Below are 27,182 nucleotides of genomic sequence, written 5' to 3' on the forward strand. Positions count from 1 at the left end.
CAAAGCTTGACTTTTCTCAATTCTTTAATGATTAACCAATGTGGAATTAAGAAATGCTTGAAAATATGGGTGTATGCTTGTATTTGTTTCAGCTGATTATTTACTTTAAAATCTGTTGTTGGTGCTGATATGTGAATGTGCTTAAATTGATATATTAATGTGTGTAACAGTAAATAAAGCAGCAGTAACAACAGACACATAAGACAAAAAATTAATTTGGAGTTCACCCACAACTCTTGGGCTACATCTCCATGAGCTCTTTTCAATTTGACTTGGCTCTCTAGGATTATGGCGTAAGTCTTTTTACAAGCTCTTTGGCTCAACTCTTACTGTTTGACACATAAACAATGGGTTAAGACACCTTTTTATCCCTTGGTTCTTGAAGCTCTGGCTTTTGGCTCTTGGCTCTTGGTTCTGGCTCTTTGGCTCTTGGTTCTGGCTCTTGCCTCTGACTCTAGTTCTTTGGCTCTGGTTCTGGCTCTTGGCTCTGACTCTTGGCTCTTTGGCTTGGGCTCTTGGCTCTTTGGCTCTCCTGCTCTAGCTCCTTTCTGCCTTCTGCATCCTTCACGCTCTTTGGCTTTTCACTTGAACTTCAAGTGACCCGAAAGGCTCCCTCAGCTGCTCCTTTTCCTTCTGTGCTGCCTCCTTGGGCATCTACGCTACTCCTATTTCCTTGGCTTGCTACCTTGGCTTGGCTTTTAGCAACAGACAATCTTCAACAACAGTTCGGCCACCAACATTAACTCAGTAGCAAACATAATTTCGCCATCGTTCTACAACCCAGCAGCCCACAGTCTACCAACAATAGCTTGACCACCGTTTAACAACTCAACCACCCCTTTGTCTTTGACATTTCATGGCTTAAAATCCAAATCGACGCTGCCTGTTGGTTTTTCCTTTTCAGGCTCTAGGTCTTACAGCCAGTATCCCTTCATTTTCCTCCTCTGAGCATTAGCAATCATTGCTAAATGCTTCCTGGGATGGATGCGACCTATTTGGTAACGGATAGGGCAATCAACACTTAAAATTCCTTTGGAACAGTCGTTTTCTGCTACACAGGAAAATGCTGCAAACAGACAGGAAAAATCTACATAACACACAGTTTCGGACTTCAAAGTTTTATAATCCCACTTTATATCCCTATCGAGTTCGCTTGGGGATTGATTATCGCAATCGCAATTGGTCTGCCCCTTTGTTTTTCGTTTAATAAACGAAACAAGTGAAATACATTAAAAATCGCATTTGGCGGATTTCAAAATATATATATTTCCATTCCAGAACCCTATCAGGTCTGGCCATATTGCATCGCTAGTCGCAATGGCCCTTTGGCTTCCCCTTTGGTATCGCCGACGCCGATCTGCCGATATCGGCAATTGCAGTCGGACTATCGCACATATACATGATCGCTCCATTTTTCATCGATCACGATCTGAAGATTTCGACATTCACTCCATCGCATCGCCCTGGTCCATCGTGCCATGCCTCCGCTCCGACCTGCCGATCATCGCCGATGCGATATGCCGATCGGATCTGGACCGTTGATCGGCCAGATCCGACTGTCCCTGTCCAACCATTCCTTTGACCTCTGATTAGGCTCATTTTTGTTGTCTTCTCATGGTTTTGGGGTTCTGATAGTGTAACCTGGTTTTTCTAAAAGTCTTCCTTTTTCAGTGGTTTTGCCCTTTAGGGAGCTTTGGAATACTTAGAGGGTTTTCAGACCCATTTAGCAAGGGATTTTCGCCTCTTTTTCCTTTGAAAATGGGAAGCTTCATTTTATGATAGCTTTCCCATCTGAAGTCTGTTTTCGCCCATTTAAGTTGTGTTGGATTCAAAATGGAGGGATCCCTGCAATGAGACTATGTCTGAGAGCAGCCTGCGATTTTCATTTTCCTTTGATTTACAAAGGATTTGTGCCATTTGGCACCTTTTACCTCTTGCATGAAGTCTTCTAGACTTAGAGGTTTATCCAAGATCCATTTTTGGATCACGCCTTCCCACTAAAAGAACTTTTGGTCTCTAGAAGACTGATATACTGATGTTAACAACAAATGAGAGTGACTCACCCTCTTCTTTCAACCTCCCTACACTTGCCTTTGTGTAGTGCCTTTGAACCAAAGTTTCTGACCACTTCCCTTCTCTGGATGGGATGGTCTTCCTGAGAAGAACTGTCTTCCTCCTTGCCTTCCTGCAGAACTTCTACTGAAATGGTCATAGAAGGTAGTTTGAGATTCTTTGCCTTGATCATTGATCCAAGGTGGCTCAAACAAGTGTGAAGTACATCTGCTCCAGAAAACTTTCATTTGTACCTGTTTGACAAGCTGCCAACAACAACCGGCATATAGACAACAACTAGATGGGCTAAACTCCTGCTTCAACAAAATAAACAAATTTTCACATCTTGCGAACACCTCCATGTCTTATATCTGCATACAAATGATGGATTAGATATAAGCCCACAAAACATGCCTTTAAAGAAAATGACCCTTAAGTGAAGCATGTAGAAAAAGACCATTAGGACTCTTTTTCCAAAAGATGAAACTTTCATCATTGTCTCCATTTGGAGACCAAATTAACTTCTTTCAAGTCAACATGGCATCACATGCATGTCAAAGAAACCAACCCTACAAGTTAGTTACACATACATGTTCAAAAACAAGGAGATCATTAACCTCCTTGTGCTCATGCATCTCATTCTCATGCATGCATTTCATCCTTCAAATTTAACTTAAGCACATTGTACTTTCGAAGCTGAAATGAAATATAATGTAGATGCATCAATAGACATGCAATATTAATCGGATAAGAACTCTAACTGTTCCTTACCAATCCTTTTCAAAGGTACTACCTTTGTCTACACATCAGCATCATCATGTGAATCATTTTGAGACATCATTCATAGAATCTTCACTTCCATTTCTACCATCTTCTCTTTCCACTTTCTTCAGCTTTGGTGGAAGCATTGTTGGATTCAGTGTCCAACACTTTGCAGCAAGATGTCCTTGCTTATGGCAGTAAGTGCACTGCATGTGCATCTTCTTGATAGCATGATTTGCCTTCTCTAATGGACCTTTGGCTACTTGCTTCTTTTCCTTCTTTTGCTTCCTGTATGTGGCCATTCTCTTCCAACATCTAGAAACATCATGGTTATCCAAACCACAAAAGGAACATGCAACTCTTTTCCCATACATATGTGGAAATTCATCATGCTTTGTAAAATCAAAAGGAATGTGTTTAGAACCAAATTTATACCTACCTCTTTCACCTTTATTGCCTTCATGAGGAGGTGAAGAAAATGAAGAAGTGGCTCCCTTTGGAACACCATCAAACTCTTCAAGGCTGTTAGAGTCTCCCCAACTCTCTGGTTCAAGTGTGTGCTTCTGAACACCTGCATCCTGCAATTGATGTTTCAAGCTATTGTCTTCCTCTTGGATACAACCTTCACACTTCTGAGATAGAGGACATGAAATGAAACTCCTTCTTGGGACTGTTTCAATGGCTTTCATGGCAGCTTTGGAATTCTCTCCATAAGACTATCCATAGCCAAGACCCAAATATTTAGGCCTTTCCTCGACCATTATTGGTTCAACAATACCTTGTGCATGTTTTCCCAAGCCCTTTCCTTCATAACCCATCTTGGACATTAGCTTGGAACCTATGCCTTTAGTATGTTTCTCAAAAGAACCAATACAAGCATTCTCAGAAGAATTTGAAGACAAACTAGAATGGATTACCTCTTCTTCAAGCTGGTACTTGACTAAGGCTTCTTGGGCAACAAAGTGCTGTGATTCCAACTCATGCATCCTTTTCAGGTTCATATTTGCAATATGAAGTTGCCTCTCCATTTCTTGCAGTCTGTCAGCAAGCAACTGCTTCTCTTCCTTCATGGAATTCAGCTGCTTTCTAAGCATGCTGCTCTTCCTTCCATCCTCATACATTTCTCTCACCATATCCATCATGGTGGATAATTCTTGCTTCATGTCTTCATCAAAGAGTCTTGTGAGGAGAGAAGAATTCGAGGACTCATTTGTAGAAGTTGTCATTATGCCAATGACTTCTTCTTTCTTCTTGTCCTTCCTAGACTAAGCTGTCAATAGCTTTCTCTTTGCCTCTACAAAATTAAACAATATTTAGTCTGCAAAACAAGCATACAATCAACCTCTGATTGTTTAATCACCTTTCAGACAAGCAATCTTTGCTTTGTCAATCAAGCATTTTGATATAACCTTCTTTGAAGGTGTGGTCAATCAAACTTGTCTCCGATACCACCTGATCTGAAACTGGGGCTCTTAGGCTTCTTGTCTAGCTTACAAGAACCTCTCTCACTTCCAAAGCTTGAATTTTCCCAAGTCTTTAATGATTAACGAATGCAGAATTAAGAAATGCTTGAAAATATGAGTGTGTGCTTGTATTTGTTTCAGCTGATTATTTACTTTAAAATATGCTGTTGGCGTTGATATGTGAATGTCTTAAATTGATATATTAATGTGTATAACAGTAAACAAAGCAACAGTAACAACATACACATAAGATAGAAAATTAATTTTGAGTTCACCCACAACTCTTGGGCTACATCTCCATGAGCTCTTGTCAATTTGACTTTGCTCTTTCGGATTATGGTGTAAGTCTTTTTACAAGTTCTTTGGCTCAAATCCTACTGTTTGACACATAAACAGTGGGTTCAGACACCTTTTTATCCCTTGGCTCTTGATGCTTTAGCTTTTGGCTATTGGCTCTTGGCTTTGGCTCTTTGGCTCTTGGTTCTGGCTGCTGGCTTTGACTCTACCTCTTTGGCTCTGGTTCTAGCTCTTGGCTTTGACACTTGGCTCTTTGGCTCGGGCTCTTGGCTCTTTGGCTCTCCTGCTCTGGCTCCTTTTTGCCTTTTACAACCTTCATGCTCTCTGGCTTTTCACTTGAACTTCAAGTGACCCCAAGGGCTCCCTCAGCTGCTCCTTTTTCTTCTGGGCTGCCTCCTTGGGCTTCTGCACTTCTCCTTTTGCCTTGGCTTGCTGCCTTGGCTTGGCTTTCAGAACACACAATCTTCAACAACAGCTCGGCCACCAACATTAACTTAGTAGCAAACATAATTTGGCCACCGTTCTACAACCCAGCAGCCCACAATCTACCAACAACAGCTCAACCACCATTTCACAACTTAGCCGCCCTTTTGTCTTTGACATTTCATGGCTTAAAAGCCAAATCGGTGCTGCCTGTTGGTTTTTCCTTTTCAGGCTCTCGGTCTTCCAACCACTATCCCTTCATTTTCCTCCTCTGAGCATTAGAAATCATTGCTAAATGCTTCATGGGATGGATGCCACCTATTTGGTAACGGACAGGGAAATTGGCGCTTAAAATTCCTTTGGAACAATCGTTTTTTGCTACACAGGAAAACGATGCAAACACATGGGAAAAATCCATAGAACACATAGTTTCGGACTTGAAAGTTTTATAATCCCGCTTTTTATCCCTATTGGGTCCGCTTGGGGATCGCTTATCGCAATTGCAATTGGCCTGCCCCTTCGTTTTTCGTTTAATAAACGAAACAGGCAAAATACATTAAAAATCGCATTTGGCGGATTTCAAAATATATATGTTTCCATTCCGGAACCTTATCAGGTTCAGCCATATTGCATCGCTAGTCACAACGACCCTTTGGCTTCCCCTTTGGTATCGAAAATGTTGATCTGCCAATATCGGCAATCGCAGTCTGACTATCGCACGTATACATGGCCGCTCCATTGTTCGTCAATGGCGATCCGCCGATTTCGACGATCACTCCATTGCATCGCCTCGGTCCATCGCACCATGTCTCCACTCCGACCAACTGATCACCGCCGATGCGATATGCCAATTGGATATGGACCGTTGATCGGCTAGATCTGATGACCCCTGTGCAACCATTCCTTTGACCTCCGATTAGGCTCATTTTCGTTGTTTTCTCATGGTTTTGGGGTTCCGATAGTGTGACCCGATTTTTCTAAAAGTCCTCCTTTTTTAGTGGTTTTGCCCTTTAGGGAGCTTTGGAAGACTTAGAGGGTTTTTAGACCCATTTAGCAAGGGATTTTTGCCTCTTTTTCCATTGAAAAAGGGCAGCTTCATTTTATGATAGTTTTCCCATCTGAAGTCCGTTTTCGCCCATTTAAGTTGTGTTGGATTCAGAATGGAGGGATCCCTGCAATGAGACTATGTCTGAGAGCAGCCTGCGATTTTCATTTTCCTCTGATTTACAAAGGATTTGTGCCATTTGGCACCTTTTACCTCTTGCATGAAGTCTTTTAGACTTAGACGTTTATCCAAGATCGATTTTTGGATCACAGATATTATCTCAATATGAAAATCAACCATGGTCAACCATTGTCAACTATGGTCCATAATGGTAAAACATTGTGAGTTGTCCTCAACCATTGTCAACCATGATCTAATGTCACCTTATGAAAAAGATTGTATCAATATGAAAATCAACCATGTTTAACCATGGTCAATAATGCTCCAAAGTCACATTGCGACAAGTTTGTCTCAACATCAAAATCAACCATGGTAAATCATTGTTAACCATGTTTATTTTGTGGTTTATAATATTTAACTTAGGGTTTATATACTTTGGGTCTATAATATTAATCCCTTGGGCTTTTAGTATTAACTCGGTTTACTATTACACTGGTTTTATATTATGAATCCCATGATTTTATGAATCTAAGTGTTCATATACCTAGGGTATAATATTATTCATAGGGTTTATAATATTAATCCTTGGGTTTAATATAAATCCCTTGGGATTATAATCATGGTCAACCATGGTCTCAATATGAAAATCAACCATGTTCAACTATTGTTAACCATCATCAAACATAGTCAATCATGGTCAACCATGGTCCAATGTCACATTGTGACAACGATTGTCTCACTATGAAAATCAACAATGGTCAACCATGGCCCAATGTTGCATTATGACAAAGATTGTGTCAATATGAAAATAAACAATGGTAAACCATGGTCAACCACGTTTATTTTAGGGTTTATAATATGTATCTTAGGGTTTATATACTTTGGGTTTATAATATTAGTCCATTGGGTTTAATATTATTCCCTTGTGTTTATAATTGCTTGGGTTTTTAGTACTAATCCCTTGGGTTTATTATTCACTTGGGTTTTTAGTATCAATCTCTTAGGTATATTAATCTAAGGGTTCATATTCGTGGGGTATAATATTATTCATAGGGTTTATAATATTAGTCACTTGGGTTCAATATAAGTCTCTTGGGCTTATTGTTTAATATGAGTCCCTTGGGTTAAATATAAATCTCTTGGAGTTTAATATTTAGGTTTATAATATTGGCTTTAATATTAGGGTTTATAACAACATGTTTAATAATAGGGTTTAAAGTACTCAATTTATAATATGAGGTTTCTAATATTAGATTTATCATATAACGTTCTTAAGATATAGAGTTTAATATACATGGTTTATAATTATTAATAATCTCTTGATATCAGGGTTTATATACTTTGGGTTTATAATATTAATGTATTGGGTTTAATATTATTCCCTTTGGTTTATAATTCATTGGGTTTTTAGTACTAATCCCTTGGATTTATTATTCACTCGGGTTTTATTATCAATCTCTTATGTATATTAATCTAAGGGTTCATATTCATGGGGTATAATATTATTAATAGGGTTTATAATATTAATCCTTGGGTTTATTAATACCTTTTGGTTTATTATAGTAATCCCTTCGGTTTATTAACCCCTTAGGCTTATAATATTAATAATCCTTTGGGTTTATTAATCCCCTGGATATATATATATATATATATATATATGGTCCATATACTCTTAATATAGAAAATCATATTGATAAATATATAATAACCGAGATAAATAAGTACTATTAATAATAAGTAATTTCTATTATTATGTTATATTTTAATTATATTATAATTTGAAATATAGGTGTGTGTATGTATTGTTGTTATTATTTATATAGTTATTAAGAATCATATATGGTTAGCCTTTAATTAATAAAATATATTTTATAATTATTAATGTGTTTGATATATGCCTATCTGCCTATATCAACAGCGTTGGTAAATGTGGATGAACATGTGCTTTATATACATCTATCAACATATATCAACCACATTAATAAACCTGGTTGTGCTAATCATAAATTACTCTCTGAAATAGTGTTTATCTTACTTCTTTGACTGTTTCATGATAATGGCAGGATCATCCCAATATTAAAACGGCTACTTGTGGTGCTGGTTCGACCGTGTACTGGGTTACAGTAGCGTACAACAGGGAGGCGAAACCTAAATTTTGATAATTTTAAAAGATAAATTCCATGAAAGAAAAGTAGGAGAAATACTATGATACGAAATTTGAAACCCAAATGAAAGGTCTTACGTGTATCTGCGAGACTTTTTGGGAAAGTCTCCGCTCATCGCGGTGTGTTTGATGGAACCTCTTCTGTTAGATGATCAGATGAAAGTCTCCGCTCATCGCAGTGTGTTGGATGGAACCTCTTCTGCTAGATGATCAGGTGCCGAAACAGATGAAGCGCGTGCAGTTGCGTTTTCATCTGCATCGACCACATGTACATTATCCAGAACGGATAAGCTTCTCCTGGAAAGCATGCTGGCGCTGAAAGGACTTGTTCCCGTGGTCGAAGGGCTACTTGTGAAATTTACCGGGGAGAATGGACTGTTGCTGTGTCTAATTTCTGATACTCTTGTCTCGGGAGATGAGGTTGGACTCTCTTTCTGGTCAACACATACCATGAACGATTTCATTTCCCTCTTCAATGTCAGCCCTATTGATGATCACCCACCTCACTATTATTGTTATCCTTAACATTAGGATCTCTCATATAATTGCAAAGAAGATGGGAAGAGCTACCAATGACACCGAACCAGTGATCAAGTAGAGACCCCAGAAAGAGTTAATGTCCAAACTATTGAGACCTACTGAATCTGTGCAGGCAGTGTTATTTAACCACCTGGTTTGAATCTTCTGCATTTCTTTGTCCTCTGAAAGAGACAGAACAGCTCTGGAAATATCAGAGACGAGGGGAGAGCCCTTGCGAAATACCTGTGCAAAAGTGTTGATAGTGAGAGACCAGCTATATATAGAAGAAGTCATTTATGCATTGGAATTCAGACAAATTATTGAATATCTGAAGCAACTTACAGCGCCGAAACCCCCAGTCCTGTGGATAGGTCCAACCAACGTATAGTTGCATTGTGAAGCCAGAAAAATGCGGATATATGGAATCTTATCGAAAATGGTAGCAAATGTGAGGTTTGAAAGAGCCTCTATAGCTTCCTCTGCTGATGAATATGTTCCAAGACTCTTGTTGGCTATTTGCAATTGCTCTTGTAGGTATTCACCTACAAAAGAATCTTTCTGATACCCTACTCTTGCTCCACTAGCGCGGAGAGATTCAACATCTTTAACAGTAGGATTCAACTTTTGCACTGTGAGAATAGACATCAAATTGGTCGTATAGCTTGATGTTAGAATCAGAAGTACGAATAGCCAGATTACAAGCACCGATCGAGACAAACTGCTCACTAACTTCTCCCCTGCAGTACAGTATCTATTATATCAAGAGAGAGAAACATCATATAAAGCCATGTAAATGGTGACATTCTACTTTTTTATTTTCCAAACCAGAGAACAAAACAAAGTAATTCGAAAGGGAAGGAGAATCTCATACTGTGAGAGAAAACTAGCGTCGAGAAAGAAAACCTTGTGAATGGAAAAGTGGAAAAGTCAGCTTATTGGAGATTTAATTAAAGCAGTGCGCAGATCATGCATATAAGTATTAAGAGTAAACTATTGAGTGTAGAATACCAGAGTAGAGTCACCACTTGGTCTCTGGGTTTTCCTCTGAACATAGGATTTACACTACGCTCGAATAGCCATATTACGCATCCTGTGAATATTAAAAATACCCCTAATGTGCACCACATGCTTTCTGTAAAAGGCTGCAGGAATGTCCAAGCGTGATTTGCTTCTGTTGAAACTTTAATTTCACCTGCGCGCATTTAATTCCACAAAACAGCCGGTATTTTCCCCGCACCACCTTTCACGCAGCGTGGTATTTCGTGGAGAGGCTCCGATCACACCGACCAGCTGACGCGTGTCCACAGTACGGTTTCAAAACCACCAATCCCCTGGAACGTAAAGCTCGATTAAAAGGGGCTCCCGGGGAATTAATGACAGCCGTCCGATTGAAAGGATGGTGGATGTCCATCCGATTAAGCCAAAGTTGCATATAGGGCCTGCAGGGAATGACGTGACGTGAAGTTTTTTGTTGACCGCCAATTTTTTTTCCAGTAGAACATTAATGAAATTTAATGTGGTTCGTAGAATATAAGTAAAGGTTTTAATTTTAAGGTTTTTTATTATTGTTCACGGGTCATGTAATATGTAACTTTTTTTCATCACATATGCAATGTAATATACACAGAAGTGTGAAGAAGAAAACGGGGGCAGCGCAAAATCATTTTTTTTGTGGAGAATGAAAACCCAATTCACACAGCAGCGTGAGGGTAATGTTTTTTTTTAATATGTAATGTATGCAGTGTAATACGCAGAGGGAAAATGGGCATTGTAATGCAAATACGCAGCAGCATATGATTTTTTTTTTTGGTTGGTTGAAATGTAATGTAAAGAAAATGAAGCAACATATGTAAGGAATTACATTTACAGCAGTAAATGTAAGAAATTTTTACACAACAATGTAAAGAATGAAGGAACAAAGTAGTTAATTTTTATAAGACAGAGTAATTTTTTTTGTGCATCTGAAGCAGTTCTGTTGGTGTAATCCCTCTGTAGAGGAAGAAGTTTGTATCAGGCATTTTATTAATGAATACAAATTTTATTTGTATGTGGAAAACTCTGTCTGCTCAGAATTTTTTTTTGCTTCCCTGTGTTAAAGATCCCGTGGAGAAAACAGAGCATTGTTCTCTGTTCTTTTGTGTTTGAAATTACCAGAAATTTCCATCATGGTATCAAAGCTTGTCCAGGCTCTTTGAAGGTGTCAAAGAAGCTGAAGGAAGGACTTCTTGCTGTAGCAACTTCTCAGTCAAGAAAGGATCCAGGTATTTCTCAAAGTTTTTTTTGTGTAGCTGTTGAAGACAATTAGTGATTTTAAATACACAGTCAAATATCTGAAGCATAGTTTAGAGTGCAAGGAATGGCTGGCTCCAACACAAGCACTAGCATGGGTATTTTTAATACTCAACTCCCACAGTTTAATGGGAAAAACTATGACTATTGGGCAATAACCATGAGAGCCCTGTTTGCCTTACAAGATTTATGGGAACTTGTTGAATATGGGTTTGAAGAACGAGGAGATGAAGAAGAGTTTAATAACTTGACACAGGCAGAGAAAGATCTATTGAAGAGAAATAAGAAGAAGGATTCAAAAGCCCTCGTATTTTTGTATCAAGCAGTGCATGAGAGTGTGTTTCCAAGGATAGCAGCAGCTAAGACATCCAAAGAAGCATGGCAAATTCTCAAGACAGCCCATCATGGCATGGAGAAAGTGAAGACAGCAAAACTACAGTTGCTGAGGAGAGATTTTAAGAATCTGTGCATGAAGGAGTCAGACAATATTGACTCATTTTTCACACATGTGATTGGTCTGGTCACACAAATAAGGACTCATGGAGAAATTCTTGAAGAAATGAGGATTGTGGAGAAACTGTTGAGGGTCCTACCCTCAAAGTTCGATGTGATTGTCACCACCATAGAAGAGACAAAGGATCTCACAAACTTTTTAGTTGATGAACTTCATGCATCACTGATAACACATGAGCAGAGGTTGAGTAGAAATGAAAACTCATCTCTAGAGCAAGATTTCAAGACCCAGATGTCCTTTGGAAGAGGAAGAGGTCAAGGCAGAGAAAACAAGAGAGGAAGAGGCAGAAGCCAAAACAGAGGTGGAAGAAATAGTCCAGTAAATGCTCAAGGAAGAGGCAGCAATCCAAATCAGAACCAAGGCCAAGGCAGCAGCCAACAAAGTGGACAACATCATGCTCAAGGACAAAGGTATGAAAAATCCAATGTCCAATGTTATTATTGTAAAAAATATGGGCATTATGCAAATGAATGTAGGAAGAAGCATCATGATATGAGTAATAGATCAAGTGAAAATATCACTAGAGAAAATATCAGCCAAGATAATGTGCTTTTAGCTTGTAATATGGCTGAAACAAACAGTGATGATATACAGTTTCTAGACTCCGGTTGCAGTAACCATATGACAGGAAACATAGCCTTGTTTTCCAATTTAGATCAAAGTGTGAAGTCACAAGTCACACTTGGGACTGATAGTAAAGTTTTTGTTATGGGAAAAGGAGAAGTAAAAATATTTACAAAGAAAGGTGAAAACAAAACCATAGCAGATGTCTATTATGTTCCTGGAATGAAGTGTAACCTCTTGAGTATTGGACAGCTTGTTCAAAAGGGTTACAATGTTTTCTTTGAGAATGATGTATGCACCATCATGGATAGAAAACCCAGCAAACAATGTATTGCTAAAGTGAAGATGACAAGGAATAGGATGTTCATTATCAGAATAAGGGCAGATTTGAAAAATAAAGAAGTAATAGCAGCAGTGACACAAGAGGCTTTCCAAAGCGTTCCAAAGGATGAAAATTGGTTGTGGCATTTGAGATTTGGACATCTCAACTTTGGAGGTCTTAACTTGTTGAGTAGAAAATGAATGGTAAGAGGATTACCATTGATAGAGAAACCAAACAGCCTTTGTGAAGGTTGTATCTTGGGGAAACAACACAGAGAAAGTTTTCCATCAGGGAAAAGCATAAGGGCAAAAGCACCCTTAGAGATTGTCCACTCAGATTTATATGGACCGATGCAAACTCCATCACTTGCAGGCAGCCAATATTTTCTAACATTCATTGATGATTTCACTAGAAAGACTTGGGTTTATTTCCTAAAGAACAAAAGTGAAATGTTTGAAAAATTTCACAATTTCAAAGCATTTGTAGAAAATCAAAGCGGGCTGCATATCAAAGTTCTAAGAATTGACAGAGGAGGTGAGTATATCTCCAAGGAATTCCTACGGTTTTGTAGAGAAAATGGAATACACAAATAGTTTACCACAAGGTACACTCCGCAGCAAAATGGAGTAGCTGAAAGAAAGACTAGGACCATCATGGACATGGCGAGGAGTATGTTAAAGGAAAAGCATTTGCCAAATGATTATTGGGCTGAAGTTGTACATTGTGCAGAGTATATTTTGAATAGATGTCCAACAAAAGCAGTCATGAACAGAGTGCCGGAAGAAGCATGGAGTGGGGGAAAGCAAGGAGTCAACCACATGAAAGTTTTTGGATGTGTGGCTTATGCACACATTCCAGATCAGCTAAGGAAGAAGTTGGACAGGGGAGAAATGTATTTTCATTGGATACAGTGAGGAATCAAAAGCTTACGGGTTGTATATCCCATCTACCAAGAAGTTTTTTGTGAGAAGAGATGTTCAGTTCATTGAGGAGGAAGCTTGGGATGGAAGCATAGAGAAAACAGTGAATGTTAAAAACTGTTTGTCTCATGATGAAGATGATGAGGAGATAGCTGAAATACATCCCCAAATAATAGCGCCAACACAAGGACAGCAAGAGACACCCTTCAGGAGAAATGAAAGTGCTTCTCCAAGCACACCACAAGGAGGAAATTCAAGTGCGTCTTCAAGCACTTGTACACCAAATGAAAGAGGTAAGAAGTTCAGAAATTTAAGTGACATTTATGATAAAGGTATGAACTCTTTATTTGCTTTATATTGTCATGTTGATGACCCTGTTCATTTCGAAGATGCAATTAAGGATAAGAAATAGATAGAAGCTATGGATGAGGAGATCAATGCCATAGAAAGAAACAAGACATGGGATTTGGTTGAACTACCAAAAGGAAAAGAAGTCATTGGAGTTAAATGGGTCTACAAGACCAAGAGTAATGCTGAAGGCAAAATAGAAAGACACAAGGCAAGACTGGTTGTCAAGGGATACAAGCAGCAGTATGGGAGAGACTATGAGGAGACTTTTGCACCGGTTGCAAGAATGGAAACCGTGAGAGCAGTGTTGTCCATAGTGTTATAGACAATTTTGTGCCTTGCAGCATCAGGCATGAATTGTCAATAATCCAAGGGATCCAAAGTCCCTAAACATGATGTTCCTACCCCTAGAGGAACAAGGTCAGCAAACCAACAGCTCTCAGATCAGTTCTCCACCTGAAAACACTCAAAAACAAGCAATCCTGAAATCAAAGCAGGTGCTCCACTAGGCTTCTGCGCTGAAACTCAACTCCTCCATGGTGTACCTGCGTTGCAAAGTAGGTAGAACAAAGGCCACCTGCGCTGAGCAAGATGAGACAAGTGGCACACTGAGTCATTGCTCTGGAATATTCCAAAAATGACACTTGGATCAGGGATTTCGCCTTGTGATGAGTCAGAGGCTCTGTTTCTCCAAGTGGAAGCAAGGTTCTCCAAGTGGACTCAAGAACTGAAGATCAACTGAAGAGAGAGAGGACACAAGGCAGCTACACATCAGTTGCAAGCTGACTCATCCTTTCTCAATTCATCTATATATTGAGCTCTCCCCTATGAGCTCAGGAGGCTGGAATTTTGTGCAAAGTAATGACATGCTGTTGGTTTCACTATAGAACTATTGGGTGATTGCTTGAAGGAGGTGAAGAGGAGAAATTCTTTCTGCTGGGAGGTGTTGCTGGATTGGAGCCTTCAATGGTTGTAACCTTCTCAGAACTTTACTTCTTCCATTAATAAAAGCTATTGAGGTTCTTCTATATGCATTTGTTTCAATGATGTATTGTGATGATTGTATATTTGATTTGTGCTAATCCTTGAATCAGTTATGAATGCATGCTTCTTGTAGTTTCCTCCTTTGTTATTTTGCAGGATCTCATTGTAGCTGGGCCAGCAAAAGAGCAAAGAGCTAGGAGCAAGCAGCAAAGAGAAGAGATTGGAGCAAATATTAAGCGCAAGGCAACGGTTAGTGCATTTCTTCATTCTCTCTTGCTTTCATAAAGAAGTAAACCTTAAGTAGTTTTGTTTACAGTTGTTGCTGAGGTACTATCACCCTTAGAGTGGGATAGGGTCATCCGAATCGGATACTTTTCCCTACAACAAACTGGCGACTCCACTGGGGATCGTATCTGTTTGATTGTTTGTAGTATTTTGCTATTCATTTCCTGAACAAAAGAATACCAAATCGAAAAGCTTTTGACTATATCAAAAGCGAAGTAGAGGGCAGCTACTCTAGCTCATTTCTGAGCATGTTCATGATTTGAAGAGCTGATCTACAAGGATCCTTGTAAGCTCTTAGTGATAGCTTTTCATCCTCCTTGTCATCCCTTAGTGTGTGCTTCACTGATAGCTTCTGATTTGAGCAAAAACTGTGAATTTTTGAGAAAATTGTGACCCAGAAACTGTGAAAACGCAACTTTCATTTTCCAAAGCAAGTAGTACACAGGCTACCTGCTTTGTAACGCAGGTCCCGAAGGGGCTACCTGCGCTGAGAGCCAGACTGGCTGTGCAACACCTGCGTTGGCCCAATTTTGCCTTGTGCATGTGGGGTTTCCTCCCTTTTTCTTGCCTGTTTTCACTATAGATTTTGCAGCCAGTTACCAGTCTTGTACCTGTTCTGAAACCAACCTTACTTGCCATCATTCCGCCTCTGTTATATAACGAAATTGTACTTGTTCTTTTGTATTTCTTACATCATTTACAATTTCCCATAACGAAAGTGAACTAGTCTTGCTTTGGCCTCTTAGATCTGAACCTGTGTTAGGCATTTTGCTGGTCTAAAGAGTTAGCTTGTTTGCTGCCCATAGCTGATTAGTCTTTTTACTTTCGTCATTATCGTTTGATTTCATGTATTTCCAGTGATTAAACAAGTAAATCTTAAGGTGTCTTTTGATTTTGGACAAGCTTGTTTGTTTTCGCTTTAAATCGAAATCAAAGTTATATAACAACTTTCTTTTTGTAATACATCAACATTAAGAAAGGGAAAAGAAAATACATGCATTGTGCATTTTGCATTTGACTGTTTGCATGCTGATTTAGGAAATTTTGCATTAGTGTGTGCTCTATGATCTGTGTGAAAAGATTTGCCTTTCTTCTCCTCAGTAGTTAAGATTTTCAAAGTTGAAAGATTGAAAAGTTTGCTTCTCATCTTAGACTGCATTCAGGAATTTGTTACATACATCTCGTGGTGATCCTTAAAGGCAAACTGCTAAGCAAGATCAACATTAAAATAAATTCAATTTACATAACAACGCTTTGTAACATAACGCAAACACATAGAGGTCTAGGTAGAGACGTGTTCCGGCGTCGTTAAACGTAGTGACTGTCGATCTCTACGAAGGTGGGTGATTCCTCCTGAGAGTCGGTGGCACTAATACGGACTTGTGCTCCCACGTACCGTCGCGTATATATTGGGAGACCCCTATAGGAACAAAGCCTTTATCCATAGGAAGCCGTGTCGGCCGCCCTACTGATCGCGATGCAGTGAACACAGCATTCACGAAGATCGACCACCCGTACCGTAAAACGTATTCTGTGGTTTCGCGAAAAGTTTGGCACACCCTCTGCCTAGAACTCCAGAGCAGTTTCTTTTGGCCTTTTTCAAACTCTATAACTGAAAAAGTCCATCCGAGCATTTGTCACTTCGGGCTCGTTAAAACATCGAAGGGGACTAGAGTCATCTTTAGCTTTTTCTCGACTCTTAAAACATGAAAAAGCAAAGTTGTGTCTAAAGCGTCGTTAATAAAATTTATTTTAAACGGAACATAATCACCTCTTATTCCCGCGTTGATCTTTCAGTTGAAAAGTATGGAGCCCACCAACCAAGGAAGTCACCTTGGTGGAAGTCCCAGTCCCTTCTCCTCTTGGGGAGATGTTGGTGTGCCCCATATGGCCACATTGTCACTTCCAGGATTGACAATTGGCCTACCTGTATGGCTCTTTTCAACTGATGTAGTTCAGACCACCACAAATCCTGAGCAGTCGAATCAACAGTCAGACCAGTCTAGAGCTGCCCACCAGCCTTCCACTTCTTACAATTCTTCCTCTGATCCTTCATCTTCACAAGGTAGAGTCGGCAAAAGTCAGCCTCCCATGGAGAAGAAGGAAAATAAGGAGAGAGAAAAGAAGCAGAAGGGGCCTATGGCGAAGGCGACTGGGGGCAAGCAAAAGACATCTGACAAAAATCCACACACTGCACCGACCGGGCCTAAATCGCCATGTGTCATTTGCAAAGGGACCCACTTCCACCGTGATTGTCCTTGTATTCCCCGGATACTAAGGGACTGGTCCCCCAGGTTGCACAATCCGGTAGCATCAACCTCTGGTAGTCATGTTGATTGCAGTCCGTCAACTAACGAGAGTGAAGGACGAAAAGGGAGACCAAGATCACCCTGCATGCTGTGTGAAGGCGATCACGCCATCCACCGTTGTCCATTCTTAGATGAGGCAAAGAGAGTTTTGGAAGATCGTCCGGTTTCACCGTCACGACTTCCTCCTGGATACCAAAAACTCGCGCCAAGTCCCTCGATAGTTGAAAATCCAGCTGGCCCGCTCAAGTGGTCAGCTGAAGTGTCGGTCATTGAGAATGAACCTACTGAATCTAGACCAGACGAAAGTCTAAAGGTCGAAATGGCAGTTGACCCGGTTCTTCCTTCAGAGGTTTCATCCTCAAATGACTCCGTCATTGAAGACTCATCTTCAAATGACACCCTCACTGAAGAGAATAAGGATGACATCGTCCAGATTCTTTTCATCAACACAGACTCTGATGAGCATCAGGGCAATGCGCCTATTCCTTTATCGCAGGAAGGAACATCGTCAGGGTCGTATCCGGCCGTGTATTCGGTCCCACCACCAAGCAACCTGGTTGTGTCCTTTGATTGGAACCAACTAGGCAGACCCCGGTTACTAGCCAATATACCATTCAGAATCATTGTCCAAATCTATAGAATGGTAATGGCTGGAACTATCATTGATGAAGGGGCATCTGTGAGTATCCTTTCCTCTATTGCTTGGAAAGCACTGGGTTCCCCGACGCTTTTACCTGAGATGAGAAATCTATCAGGTTTTGATAAAGGAACCAGTCGCCCTTTAGGGATCCTCCCCAATGTTTCGATCACATTGAGGAAGAAGACAGTTCATATGAACGTCATGGTCGTCCAAGGACCCTTGGATTATAACCTACTCCTTGGACGGGACTATATATATTGCATGGGAGCTATAGTCTCCTCACTCTTTAGAGTAATGTGTTTTCCACACGAAGGAAAGATGGTCAAGCTCGTAGACCAACTTTCATTTCCAGGATCTCGCATCGCAAATAGTCAAATACCAACCCTAAATGGATTATTCACTCAAGAAATGCCTCCACCCCCGGTTCTACTTCCCGATGAATGTGAGTGATTCGGAAAGATATAACTGGGACCCAGGGGGCATGCACCCTGGCCTGCCTTGGGCAGAGGAAACCTTGGGTATAAAGTTAATTTCCGCAGAAGAATATGACTAGTCCGTACCCCGTCCGGCATGGAAGGGAGGGTTGTTCTAGAATAAGATTCTTTTGTCAAAGTTATGAGAGTGGGATAATCTGTTTCTCGCTCCCCTTGTCTAGATAATTAGGATACCGAGGAAGGAGATCCATTTGTGGCGGCAAGTAGCCACCATCTTTGAAGGCAAGCCTCACCCATTAAAACATATGTTTTGAAGGATAAGTAGGGGCCGCCTCCAAAGAAAGAGATGAAATTGCTGCAACAAGTGGTCACCGTCTTTAGTAACCTAGTGATAGACATCGCCGGAAAAAGGGGTTTAGTTTGCGGCAGCGAACAAAACTATTTTTCGGATAATAAGTAAGAGGCAGCGCCTCGAAATTATACTTTATACCTGGGGGCATGCAAACCTTTTGGAGTGCAAGCATGGGACGACTATTTATTTTTTAAATTTTTAGGTCCTCCCTTTAAACCTGTAGGTCTAACCCGTTAAACTCGTAGGATTAGCCGTTTCCAGCTTGCATGAAGAAAGGATGTGGGGCAAAAGTTAAAACTTGCCAAATTGGAGTAACTAGTGAGGTATAGCTCCTTAAATATGACTACCTCACCTGAGGCGTTTCTTGTATTAAGACTGGTATGATCGAGCAGTTTTAGCACACAGTTCATGCTCGTTAAAAAATAAATGCAAGATCCAAGCAGTTTTAGCACATAGTTCATGCTCGTTAAAAAATAAATATAAGTTGTGAGCAATCTTCCCCTAGAGTTCAAGCTCACCCAGAAAAAATGAACCGGTAAATAACCTTGGTAAATGTAACCTTTGACAGCCATATTAAAGCCCTTGGTCGTGTTCTTGCAGTCTCACCTCCATCCGTTCATTTGGCCAATCGTTCATCTCCATATGTTTGTTTACCCATTTTGAGGAACAGCTGCGAAGAGTGATTTCACTAAGCCATCCTTGTGACACTGCCGTGATTGGAATATTCCAACCTGTACCTGGAATCTGCTGCTGCCCTGTTCATCACTCGTTCCTCAAAAGACGAGTCTTCTTTGAGCTCTTTTCTCCTGACTCGTAAAATATGAAAAGTTTGCCGAGTTTTGGCCTTCCAGCTCGTTAAACGACAGGAAGAGCTATCCCTCCTTTAGATTTTAATCTTTTTGGACCTGAGGGATTATTGCACAAAAAGATCGAGCGCTTGTTTTGTCCGGCTCGTTAAAAGTACCGAAAACTCATCCCTTCTGTATTGTTTTATACTTTTTCGAACTTAAGGGATTAGATGACGAAAAAGGAATTCTGGAGTTGATTTTATGTACCTTTTCAGACTCTCTAAAAATGAAAAGGACCGAGTTATCCTTGTCGTTAGACTCGTTAAATTCATTAAATAGCGACAAACTTGTCTTTAGACGAGAACGAGTTTCCCTATCGCTAGGCTCGTTAAAACATAGCGATGGGCTTGCCCGAAGGGCAGGTTATAGAACAAGCATATGTTATCCTCCTCAAGCTTGACAAAAATAAAGAGGTACTGGTCAGCAATGACTGGGGAAAAATTGGGAGAACCTCACAGCTTTAATGGTAGCAAGTCGCTCTTGAACATGACACTTTGTCCTCCGTATCACATCGGGTTGGGTTGTTTCATTCACCGGTCTCATCACCATGGTCCTCGCCACACCATCCACATTTGGGGTAATGCTACCGATCCATCACATCAGTGTCGTTATATGTTCAAGAGATGTTGTTCTGCAAAGAGTCAACCGTGTCCCATCCACTGCCATACATTGTCCTTCATCCATTTCATGACCGCCACCCTGAATCATACATCACAGTTTGTTTTCACCTCATTACAATCACTAGCTCCGTTCCGTGTCGCTGATGTGGGATTCATTAAGGCCCTCCTTTGACGGATCGCTCCTTGTCGACATCAGCTCATTATCCAAGGAGTTGATCTAGGAACAACCCCTTCAGTACTTTGAAGCTTGCATGCCTCAATGGCAAGTTTCTCACTTCCGGCGACAGGTATACATCAATGACCTTCGACCAGAAGATTTTACATGGTGGTCGACACCAAGTCCTTTATTCCCACCATGTGAATTGTACTGCTGTACCTTGAGGGTCATCATCCTTATCGGTGATTCCTCTCGCGTTTGTTAACGGTTTACATCATTGACCGGTAATCAAGCGATGTCTTTCCATGTTCGACTTCAAGAAATTCTCACATGGATTGACTTATACATCGAGTGAAGATCGGAAGAGATTGAAGACCCCGGATCTAGTTTCATCCATCCAGGCTGCGATATATATTCAGGATATAAAGACATTTGATGTATACATCATTGCAGCAGATGATCATCCTTCTCAAAGGATGATAATTTCGGCAGAGAATTATCAGTCTACCATCAGACGATCGTCTGTTCTATGTACCAAAATGAATTTATAAAGCTGAGCATGGGAATGCCCGCCTCAGCTAGATCATGAAAAAGTATGAAAAATAATGTATTGTATTGTATCTTATTACAGGACACTTCTCAGCAGATTGAATGAACTTCGGATCCTCCTAATAAAGCATTTCACCCGATAAACGACCTCATACTTTAGGGGGCATCTGTTATAGACAATTTTGTGCCTTGCAGCATCAGGCATGAATTGTCAATAATCCAAGGGATCCAAAGTCCCTAAACATGATGTTCCTACCCCTAGAGGAACAAGGTCAGCAAACCAACAGCTCTCAGATCAGTTCTCCACCTGAAAACACTCAAAAACAAGCAATCCTGAAATCAAAGCAGGTGCTCCACTAGGCTTCTGCGCTGAAACTCAACTCCTCCATGGTGTACCTGCGTTGCAAAGCAGGTAGAACAAAGGCCCCCTGCGCTGAGCGAGATGGGACAAGTGGCACACTGAGTCATTGCTCTGGAATATTCCAAAAATGACACTTGGATCAGGGATTTCGCCTTGTGATGAGTCAGAGGCTCTGTTTCTCCAAGTGGAAGCAAGGTTCTCCAAGTGGACTCAAGAACTGAAGATCAACTGAAGAGAGAGAGGACACAAGGCAGCTACACATCAGTTGCAAGCTGACTCATCCTTTCTCAATTCATCTATATATTGAGCTCTCCCCTATGAGCTCAGGAGGCTGGAATTTTGTGCAAAGTAATGACATGTTGTTGGTTTCACTATAGAACTATTGGGTGATTGCTTGAAGGAGGTGAAGAGGAGAAATTCTTTCTGCTGGGAGGTGTTGCTGGATTGGAGCCTTCAATGGTTGTAACCTTCTCAGAACTTTACTTCTTCCATTAATAAAAGCTATTGAGGTTCTTCTATATGCATTTGTTTCAATGATGTATTGTGATGATTGTATATTTGATTTGTGCTAATCCTTGAATCAGTTATGAATGCATGCTTCTTGTAGTTTCCTCCTTTGTTATTTTGCAGGATCTCATTGTAGCTGGGCCAGCAAAAGAGCAAAGAGCTAGGAGCAAGCAGCAAAGAGAAGAGATTGGAGCAAATATTAAGCGCAAGGCAACGGTTAGTGCATTTCTTCATTCTCTCTTGCTTTCATAAAGAAGTAAACCTTAAGTAGTTTTGTTTACAGTTGTTGCTGAGGTACTATCACCCTTAGAGTGGGATAGGGTCATCCGAATCGGATACTTTTCCCTACAACACATAGCAGCGCAAGACAAGTGGAAAGTTTACCAAATGGACGTGAAGTCAGCATTCCTAAATGAAGTGTTAATAGAAGAGGTTTATATTGAGCAACCTCCAGGCTATGAAAAGAAAGGCCAAGAGCACAAAGTGTGCAGATTGAAGAAAGCTCTTTATGGGCTGAAGCAAGCACCAAGAGCATGGTACAGTAGGATAGATTCCTATCTACTGGAAAATGGATTTGATAAGTGTGAGGGAGAACCCACCGTCTACATCAAAGAAAATGATGGTAAATTACTAATTGTTGTGTTATATGTTGATGATGTTATTTTCACAGGTAATGATGATTACCTTATTGAAAACTTCAAAATAGTGATGAAAGAAGAATTTGAAATGACTGACATGGGTTTGCTGATATACTTCTTAGGAATAGAAGTAGATCAAAATGAAAATGGGATTTTATCTCATAGGCAAAATATATTAATGAAGTATTGGAAAGGTTCAATATGCAAGAGAGCAAGGCAGCAACCACTCCCAGAGTGATGGGATTAAAACTCAGCAAAGAGGACAACAGCAAGGATTTTGATCCTAGTTTGTACAAGAGCATAGTTGGCAGCCTCATGTATCTGATTGCAACTACGCCGAATATAATGTTTGCTATTAGTTTAATTTCTAGATTCATAGAGAGGCCAAAAGAAGCACATTGGCAGGCAGCAAAAAGAATTCTTAGGTATGTTAAAGGTACTAAAAGGTTTGGCATTTTATATACTACTTCAGAATGTTCAGATTTAATTGGATACACTGATAGTGATTGGGCTGGAAGTGTAGATGATTGGAAAAGTACATCCGGTTATGTTTTTCACATGGGTTCAGGAGCCATTTCATGGGCTTCTAAAAAACAACCTATTGTAGCGTTGTCTATAGCAGAGTCAGAGTATGTGGCAGCTACAGCAGCAGCATGTCAAGCAGTTTGGATGAGAAGGATGTTGAGGAGTTTGTGCCAAGAACAAACAAAAGGAACTGTAATTTTTTGTGACAATAGCTCAGCTATTGCATTATCCAAGAATTCAGTGTTTCATAAGAGAACAAAACAAATTGACACAAAGTTTCATTACATCAGGGAATTGGTAAACAATGGAGAAATTGTTTTAAAACATTGCAGGACTTAAGAGCAGGTTGCAGACATTCTGACCAAGCCATTGAACCAGAAAAGTTTTGAGTTTTTTGAGGAAATGTCTGGGTATGACTGGTAACCCAGCAGTTGAAATTAAAGGGGAGTGTTGAAACTGTAATTTCACCTGCACGCATTTAATTCCACAAAACCGCCGGTATTTTCCCCAAACCACCTTTCACGTAGCGTAGTATTTCGTGGGGAGGCTCCGATCACACTAACCAACCGACGCGTGTCCTTAGTACGGTTTCAAAACCACCAATCCCCCGGAACGTAAAGCTCAATTAAAAGGGGCTCCCGGGGAATTAATGACAGCCGTCCGATTGAAAGGATGGTGGATGTCCATTCGATTAAGCCAAGTTGCATACAGGGCCTGCAGGGAATGACATGACGTGAAGTTTTTTGTTGACCGCTAGTTTTTTTTGCCAGTAGAACATTAATGAAATTTAATGTGGTTCGTAGAATATAGGGAAAGGTTTTAATTTTAATGTTTTTTATTATTGTTCACGGGACATGTAATATGTAACTTTTTTTTATCACATATGCAATGTAATATACACAGAAGTGCGAAGAAGAAAACAGGGCAGCGCAAAATCATTTTTTTGTGGAGAATGAAAACCCAATTCATTTTTTTTAATATGTAATGTATGCAGTGTAATACGCAGAGGGCAAATGGGCATTGTAATGCAAATAGGCAGCAGCATATGAATTTTCTTTGGTTGGTTGAAATGTAATGTAAAGAAAATGAAGCAACATATGTAAGGAATTACATTTACAGCAGTAAATGTAAGAAATTTTTACACAGCAGTTAATTTTTATGAGACAGAGTAATTTTTTTTGTGCATCTGAAGCAGTTCTGTTGGTGTAAGAATGAAGGAACAGAGCAGTTAATTTTTATGAGACAGAGTAATTTTTTTTGTGCATTTGAAGCAGTTCTGTTGGTGTAATCCCTCTGTAGAGGAAGAAGTTTGTATCAGACATTTTAGTAATGAATACAAATTTTATTTGTATGTGGAAAACTCTGTCTGCTCAGAATTTTTTTTTTGCTTCCTTGTGTTAAAGATCCTGTGGAGAAAACAGAGCATTGTTCTCTGTTCTTTTGTGTTTGAAATTACCAGAAATTTCCATGACTTTTGCCTTGACAGGAACTACCATCACAAGCCCTGATTCCGTAAATGTTTGCGTGAAATCGACATAGTTACTTCGGTTAGATAATATTGTGACATCACCCACAACTGCATCAAATTTCTGTCAACCATACTTGAAATCAGTATCGACAGGAGCCGAATTCTTGGTAATCATAAGAATTAGAAATCTAATAATTCAACGCGCTATACAAGTTACCTTGAGATGAACTTGATAGACAAGGTCATCATAGGAGTGTGTATGGTTCTCGTCGCCATAGGGAACGAGATCATAAGGTAATGCATAATCCAGTCTGTTCATAACTGCCTCAAATATGTCTATACAGAAACCAGTCACGTTGCTCCGATCACGGCTACTGTCAAATGCAACTGTGACAAATTCAGTGAATCCGTGTTTTATGGGAACTCCAATTTTCAATCTCCTACCACTAGTTGGCTGTTCCCAACCACGAGGCACTTGTGCAAATCCACCGGGCCAAATGACAGTTTTAAGATCGTCGATAGCATTATTGTGGCTTGACGGCGATGATGAACCAGAGGGAAGTTGTTTGGAGAGCTGAGTTTCATTACTCCAATACCCAATAACATTGTAGCTTTTACCCACCACATTGGCTATGTCATAAGTAGAACCCATATTTTCTCCATCTTTGAGCTGAACAACTCCGCTCACACCACTAAATTCTGTCTTGAGGAGCTCTGTCAATAACTGTGGTCCTTCCTGCAAGACCTTTAGTTGTGTAAAACTTGGGGAAGAACTTATGGGCTTGATAAAATTAAAACTTGTGTTTCCTAGATTCCCAATTGCCCGAGCTATCATCCAGACGGCATCGTATGCAAATGAGCCGTAGATATTTAGTTCAGCCTTTTCTTCATGAGGGTATTCGAGTCTAAATTGACTTTTCCACCTTCCACGGAAATCTGCAAGCTTCTTGGAATTCTGGATATAAGTTTTGAATCCTAGGAGGCCTTGCATGTATTCCATGGAAGAAGGATTTAACAGAACATCCCAAAAGCTGGTAACTTCATCTGTGGTTATACAGACATAACCACTATCCATCATTCCTATTTCATAGGCTTTCTTGAATAATTTTGAAGAAAGGTCGACAGACTGCATATAGGCAACGAAATCTCCCGATTCCTTTGTCATTAATTTGTATAGCTCCTTTTCTATAACTATGTGATCCGCCGTTAATGGTATCACTGTTCTATATTCTAATTCGGACCGAACATCACTAAACGCAGCTCTCAATGAGGCAACTGCACCGTTACCGAAATCATCATTGGAATAAATAGCTGCTACTTCTCTCCGCCCATAGGCCTGAACCATCGCCGCAATTGGTTGCATTTGCAAGGCATCACCATGTGCCATGCGAACAAAATATGGAAATCTGTGGTTGGAGAGCAAGGGACTAGTAACAGAGAAGGAAACAATTGGGACTTTAGCTGCGTCTCCCAGATGTAATATGAATTCTGCAACATCCGACGCCTGTGGCCCAATTATTGCAACCACTTCTTTTTCCAACAGATCAAGAGCTGATTTTGCAAAGCATAAATTATAATTAATATCAAACTGCTAGAAAGGAGATCATGGAATAAATTAAAGAAATAACTAAGCAAATGACATTGTAGATTAACTTAGGTGAATTTTGAAACTATTAGTTTGCTCTTGACCTTCTGTACTGATTATATCTTTTATATCCACCTATCTTCTCATGGCAGTGGGGTCTCTCGCACCGAGAGAGAATCATTCGTTCCTTATAAAAAAATGAATATGAAAGAGGAAACAATCTCACAAATAGGGTGGTTTTCTATCCATATATAGAAAATACAACGTAAGAATGCATATGAAAGAGGAAAAATCTCACAAACAGGGCGGTTTCCTATCCATATATAGAAAATACAGCCTACGATTGAGAACAGAACAGCGAACACATTTAAATTACCCGCCGAAGCACACTGAATAGCATCACCACGCGTGTCACGGAACAGTAGAACCAGGCGAGAGCCGTTGAGTAGCTGGGTGTCGTTATTAATGTTGTCCTGTGCTATTTCAAGGGCGGTTTTGGCTACTTTTACGACCGAAGAGTTGTAGTTCAAGAGCACGCCTATATTCACCACGCTATCTTTGTGGACTGCCCGGCACAAGTTTCCAGTATCACAGAATAAAATGGAGAAAATCATCCAAGAACTGCCAGCACCTGGCTTCCCATCTCGAGTTTCACTCCCAGACCTCGTTATTCCTTTTAGGTTGGATACATATATAGACTTTGGGCTCCAATGTAATCCCATATATAGACTTTGTCAAAGACGAATATCATATTAATAAAAACTAAATAACGAATGAATTGTGTGATTGGTTCTCTTCGAGAAGCCCGTAGTCTGATTGTAGAACATCCCGTTTGAATTCTCCTGTCGCGACATTACAACCATGGAAGAAAGTTATTTTTTACTGCAACCAGAAAATTTACATTTGGATGGTAATCAGCGACGAAATGAAAATTTCGATCTCTCTTCAAGAATTATCACTCAGCTACTCATTATTAATTGCAATTCATTAATACATAAGTCTTAAATTTAATTTTAAAATATTAAATCAATGCCTTTATGAATTTTGAATGATATACAGAAACTTAAAAGGTATTATCACTCTTTGAACAATTTCTTTATCTCTATGTCTCATGGATA

At 40.0% G+C, this 27,182-nt stretch overlaps 1 protein-coding gene across 1 annotated transcript; it reads right to left on the minus strand.

Moving 5' to 3' along the window:
* Positions 1–8,496: 8,496 nt before the first annotated feature.
* Positions 8,497–26,786, minus strand: LOC149139476 (glutamate receptor 2.7-like). Its single transcript, XM_089450729.1, has 6 exons — positions 26,399–26,786; positions 24,697–26,030; positions 24,468–24,600; positions 9,188–9,582; positions 8,897–9,088; positions 8,497–8,760 (listed from the first exon to the last, which is right to left on the minus strand). The coding sequence occupies exons 1-6, from the start codon at positions 26,784–26,786 to the stop codon at positions 8,497–8,499; spliced, it is 2,706 nt and encodes a 901-aa protein (XP_089306855.1).
* Positions 26,787–27,182: the final 396 nt, after the last annotated feature.

Source organism: Pinus tabuliformis, chromosome X, assembly GCF_031772625.1.
Source record: "Pinus tabuliformis cultivar Carrire ecotype Pingquan chromosome X, CPIR1, whole genome shotgun sequence".
Classification (NCBI taxonomy): Eukaryota; Viridiplantae; Streptophyta; class Pinopsida; order Pinales; family Pinaceae; genus Pinus; species Pinus tabuliformis.